Consider the following 6,229-nt stretch of genomic DNA (forward strand, 5'->3'; position numbering starts at 1 on the left):
AATAATTTAAGTTAAGCACATCTTTATTAACAATATATAATATATATATTAAGAATATATGATAAATATATATATGCATTTATATAATTCAATGTCGTTATTTATTAATATTGGCACGTAATATGACAAATTTATGGATATAAGAAAGCTTGTCGTTGTAATTATAGCAATGTAAAGATAATCTTATCATGCTTATAAGTTATAATCCCTTCCTCAGTTCAACTTGAATGATATGAGGGGGGATTATGATCGGTTTTACTATAAAAAAAAAAGATTATTAATCAGAAGTTTTTATTCGTTTAATCATGAAATTGCGCCTTTAAATGAACTTTAGGATACACTACTAGAAAATCATATATTACCGGCGGCATTTTCCGGCAGATTTTGAATTTATCGACAAATTTCCGGCGAAAAATTTTCAAAAAAAAATGCCGCTAAATCTGCCCGGAAATATTTCATCGTAAATTGCAGGAAAATAATCCACTGGAAAGCCGTCAAAAATTTGTAGATAATGGAAGATTTTGCTATAATGATATAATTAAGTAGGAGGAGGAGAGCGCCATTAAAATCGAACCTTGGAAAATTATTGTTCTTAACTGCTTTCTGCCCGTATTTACGCCAACGATAGCCATCATCTAGTACGTCGACTTTACTCCTCGTCTGGAAGGCAAAGCGGGGCTTCCTAATCTTGTTTGCTATTTTGGCTGTAGATTTCTTCTTCTCCTTGTCTGGTCTTTCATCGTAGCTCTCCTGTTTCTTTTCTTCCTCCTGCGACTCAGAAAGAACAGAGGGATCTGCATGTGATGATTGAAGGAGATAGCTATTGTTTGATGAAGAAGAATGATTTGAAGCAAGGAGTAGATTGTAATTCTCCATTAATAAGATAGTTTGGGGATGATTGAGTGTGCTGGGGCCGGGGAAAGCTAGCTAGCTGAGAGAAATAAGAAGGGAAACGTGGACGATGGAGGAATGAGAAGAGAGCGATCTATGACTGCTTAAAGGAAAAAATTTGGATTAGAATATTTTAATTAAAATGAGTATGATAAATTAATAATGAATTGGTTTTTTCTATTATTATCATTAGAAGAATATCGTGTATTAGTGACTAATTATGCTTCTGGATTCGTAGACGACGGTCCAAATGCCTGCTTGGAAGCTTCCATGGGATTGCCTAAAGGTCAGGTACTTCTGGTTTTAGTTATCGTGTCAAAGATAATTTATCTGTTTAAATTATTTCTATATCAACGAGACCTCCTTCATGAATCATGAAGCTTGGTATAGAGGACAACCTGTAAACATGTTATGTTGAAAGAATTATGAGAGGAAATTGCTTTAGGTGGTGAAGGAAATGTGTGCGGAAGGATATAAAGGAAGGGAGGGTAAATGATGATGGTGATGATGGGTGGAGGAGGAAGATGATGATAAGAGTTCGAACTTTTTAAGTTGTCTTTTGTCCTATCAAAATTTCTTGTAAATGTTAGTATGATAATTTAGTTTTTTTTTTTCTTTATTTATTTTTTATGTAAGTATGATAAAGTAGTTAAAGGATGGTGTTTAGGCCATCTTCAACCGGAAAACTCATTTTTTACTTCAAAATTAATGCAGTAACTCGTCTCCAATCAAACTCTATTTTCTAATGCAAAAAAGAATATTCTGTGCATATTCTTTCTCATACTTTTTTCTAACCTAATTGTTTAATTTAAAAAAAAAAATAGCATGTGATTGTTCGTCATCACGCGAATGACATTTATTTGGCAATCAAATGGATCAAACCAATGACGCCAAATAAGTGTTAGGCGTTCGCCTGGAGACGCTCTTAGTTCAAATTGTCATGGTGTTTAAATATTATATAGGAATATTTTCATTCGACTTTAAATATTTTTATAAAACTTTTTTTTTGGTAATAAATGTGAATAATCTGATGATCTTGTTAAAATCAAGCAAAATAATATTACACAAGAGATGATCAAGTTATTATTGAAACATTCTTTTGGTTTAGAAAAAGCAATTTTCAAATGCAATTATTGCTGCATCTTAGACATCCGATTCATTTTTTGATGGCTAGGATGCAATCCAATATCAGTTAGAATGATTTTATTTTATTTTTTTCCAGCAAAGAAAATTAATCCATTGGCTGAATTTGTACCATAACTAAAATTCTAAATACCATTTTCTAGTTGAACTTTGACTGGAAAAAGTTGAAGCCAAAATTAACCTCTTCACGTACATTTTTTTTTTCTGACCGAGTCTGAATTAGATTAGGAGTTATGAAACAAGAAAGTTCGAAGAAGCAACATTTTGTTGAATATATTCTTCAAAACTTCCACATTTACGACAATGTTCTTTTTTTTTTTTATGTGGGGGATGAATCGAAAAAGAAATCTTTATTGGTTCTACCTCCTCTTTTTTATGAGGAGAATGAATCTTTTTCTCGAAGGATCAGAAAAAAATCGGTCCGGATCTACTGCGGGAATGAGTTGGAAGATCCCAAACTAAAAACAGCGGTATTTGCTAGCAACAATATTTAAGTCTATTAAGATAAATTTATATACACATCATATAAGCAAGATGGAGATCATTTGATACTTTTCTCATTAGGATAATATACTAGTAATATTACGTATAGTGGTGTCAAAAAAATAAATAAATCATACAATAAGTTTGGGTAAAAAAAACAAATCATTTTTCTTGTATGCGAAGGTCATTGTAAAAACAAATGAAAATGCCCTCTTATATTGGAACAATTATTAGGTCAGGTGACCTGACGTAGCTCTACATGCGAACGACAATAACATATCGCCACGTGGTCTTACTCAATACCGCGCGGCCCGACGACTTGACCCGGGATTGCTATGTTCGTGTATTGCTCGGTATTGCTCAGTATTGCTAGGTATTGCTCGGTATTAGGTATTGCTTGACAATAATGAAAAATATCGCTCTGTGAAGACCAATACCGAGAAATACCGAGAATACCGATCAATACCGAGTCGGTATTGCCCGGTATTTCTCGATATTGCTCGGTATTGGTCTTCACAAAATGATATTTCTCGTTATTGCCGAGCAAAATCGACCAATACCGAGCAATACCTAGCAACACGCGAATATAGCAATCCCGTCTTCGTTCCGGGTCGGGGTTGTCGGTCGCGCGGTAAATAGTGAGAACACGGTATAGCTCGGTATTGCTCGATATTTCTCGGTATTGCTCGGTATTGATATTCACATAATGGTATTTCTCGTTATTGCCAAGCAAAATCGACCAATACCGAGCAATACCTAGCAACACGCGAACATAGCAATCCGTCTTCTTTCCGGGTCGGGGTTGTCGGGCCGCGTGGTAAATAGTGAGAACACGTGACACTATTTTATTGACGTCCGAACGTAGAGCTACGTCAGGTGTCCGGACCAAATAAAAGTTCCTTATATTGCCATTGCCACGTAAGTGATGTCTAATTTATGTAAAAGAAACACATTTTTCCTTTTATAACTATCATAAATTTTTATATGTCTAACAAAAACGTTTATCTTGATTCTATATACAACTTCAATTTTAAATCATATCAAAATTTATGAATGAAAAATATATATTTTATTCAAAAAAGCTAATATTAATAATAATTCTAATAAGATTTAATGATTTGTGTACAACATCAAATCTATCCCATGAACACAAATCTATCCCACTACGTGGGATTAACAACATTAATCATTTTTTTCATTGTGTTATATTAAGAGTCAAATTCTCATTTAAATCTAATAAGAAAAAATCGTTTCTAATATTTTCTATCCAAATCTTTTTAGATCTACTGCTATCTTTCTTAACATAGACAAAAATCTAATACTACTCTTCTAAAAGAGTCATTGAAAGGCCAACATTTTTTGTATCCAAAACATCAAATGCAACTCTCTCTAATCATATCTACCACTGAAGGTACTCCAATCTTTTCATGTATATATTTGTTTCCCATTCTATCTCTAAGAGTAAAACCACTCATCCACTTGATCATTCTCATATTTGTAACACTTAGCTTACTTTTATGCTTCTCTTTTAATTGCCAGCATTCAACGCCATAAAGCATTGCAAGTCACACCACCATTTTATAGAATTTTCCCTCAAGTCTGAGGATACATTTCTATCACACAACAGACATAATGTAATCCTCCACTTTAGCAATCCAATTTGAATTCTACTAATAATATTGTCATCTATTTCACCATCACTGTGAATAATATACTCGAGATATTTAAAAAGTGTACTCTTAATAACTTGATCGTCCAAAATCACAACCACCACACTAGATCTAATACTACTAAAATTACCTCAATGTATTCAATTTTAGATCCACTCAAACAAAAACCTTTAACTCTAAGGTTGTCCTCCATAATTCAAATTTTCCTTCAACTCCCTCTCTAGTCTTATCAACAAGAAAAATATCATCAACAAAAAACATACACCAAAGTACTTCCTCTTGCAATGTCTAGAAGAACATCACTGACTAAAGTAAAAAACATAAATATAAAATTTTGATTGTTAGCATAAATATATAGATTTCATTTTTAAGTATTTAAACATAAAAATTTTGTATCATATATGTAAATCCCCTAAATAAATTTGAATGATATTCTTTTCACTCATTTCTTTCAAGCATATACTTAAAATTTCACCCATTTCAATCTTGATTGCTTGTTCTATAAATGCTTGCTTGCCCTAGAAATTCAGTTCTTAGGCAAGAACTTTGAATATTATACTAAGGATTTGTTCTTACTGTTTCTTAAAGCAGCTTTCTAGTTTAAAAATTAAAATTTTTGTACGAAAAAGCTGCTTTAAGAAGCAGTAAAAAAGCCGTCTCAAATGAAGCCTTAATAAAACAATAGCATCGTCCCAAACATGCCCTAAATTCCCAATTTAGAAAGATAAAGAGGCATTGAGGCTTCCTTTAGACAACTTCTCTTCAAGTTTTCCAAAAATGGTTTTAATTTACATAAACAATATGCTTAAAACCTGATTTACATGCATTCTCATATAATATGAAAAACACATTGACTAATTTATGATGCAGTTCATCCTTTTACATAGAAAATTAATTATTTTATTTCATATAGAACAATTAAAATATAAGATCAATATTATTATACGAAATAAAACCTAAGCAAGAATAAAGAGGAGCATTATTTCATGGCTATGCTGAGATTCACCAAAGCTCTAATAACTTCTTTGAGCTCATTCACCAAAAACTACGCTTGTTATGATAATTGCAGTGGTGAGCCTTTGTAAAGAGGATTCTTACATTAGACTGGTAACCTTTCTTCCTTCAGTATCCCTCCCATTTCCATTCTCCATGTCGAGATATTTAAAACGTGTACTCTTAATAACTTGATCATCCAAAATCACCACCCCCACACTAGATATAATACTACTAAAATTACACTAAATATATTCAGTTTTAAATCCACTCAAACGAAAACCTTTAACTCTAAGGTTATCCTCCATAATTCAAATTTTCCTTCAACTCCCTCTCTAGTCTTATCAACAAGAAAAATATCATCAACAAAAAGCATACACCAAAGTACTTCCTCTTGCAATGTCTAAAAGAACATCACTGACTAAAGTAAAAAACATAAATATAAAAATTTGAGTGTTAGCATAAATATATAGATTTCTATTTTAAGTATTTAAACATAAAAATTTTGTATCATATATGTAAATCCCCCAAATAAATTTGAATGATACTCTTTTGACTCATTTCTTTCATGCATATACTTAAAATTTCACCCATTTCAATCTTGATTGCTTGTTCTATAAATGCTTGCTTGCCCTAGAAATTCAGTTCTTAGGCAAGAACTATGAATATTATACTAAGGATTTGTCCAAGAGAGTTTTCTCGTTGCTTCGCTTTTCATATAACAATCATAATTATCTTTTAGTACTGCATTCTTAATGATTTTTCACTGTTTTTCCAAAATTGTTGTAGTATAAAATTATCTTATACTTATACAACCAAAATACTTAAAATACTTTTTCCAGAACAACTTCATAACTGACTTAAACTTTGTTTGGGACGACTTTCTTACTGCTTCTTAAAGCAGCTTTCTAGTTTAAAAATTAATTTTTTTGTACGAGAAAGCTGCTTTAAGAAGCAGTAAGAAAGCCGTCTCAAACGAAGTCTTAATAAAACAATAGGATCATCCCAAACATGCCCTAAATTCCCAATTTAGAAAGATAAAAGAGGCA

General features: G+C 32.0%; 1 protein-coding gene across 1 annotated transcript in view; it reads right to left on the reverse strand.

Annotated features, from left to right (window-relative positions):
- The window catches only part of LOC110101334 (probable WRKY transcription factor 75), a 1,914-nt gene extending 1,008 nt beyond the window's left edge, over positions 1-906 (reverse strand). The window contains exon 1 of the mRNA XM_020829193.2: positions 575-906. Within this exon, the coding sequence (XP_020684852.1) occupies positions 575-876 (302 nt within the window). The 5' untranslated portion in view covers positions 877-906. The remainder of the gene's footprint in view (positions 1-574) is intronic.
- Positions 907-6,229: the final 5,323 nt, after the last annotated feature.

This window comes from Dendrobium catenatum, unplaced genomic scaffold, assembly GCF_001605985.2.
Source record: "Dendrobium catenatum unplaced genomic scaffold, ASM160598v2 fragScaff_scaffold_853, whole genome shotgun sequence".
Classification (NCBI taxonomy): domain Eukaryota; kingdom Viridiplantae; phylum Streptophyta; class Magnoliopsida; order Asparagales; family Orchidaceae; genus Dendrobium; species Dendrobium catenatum.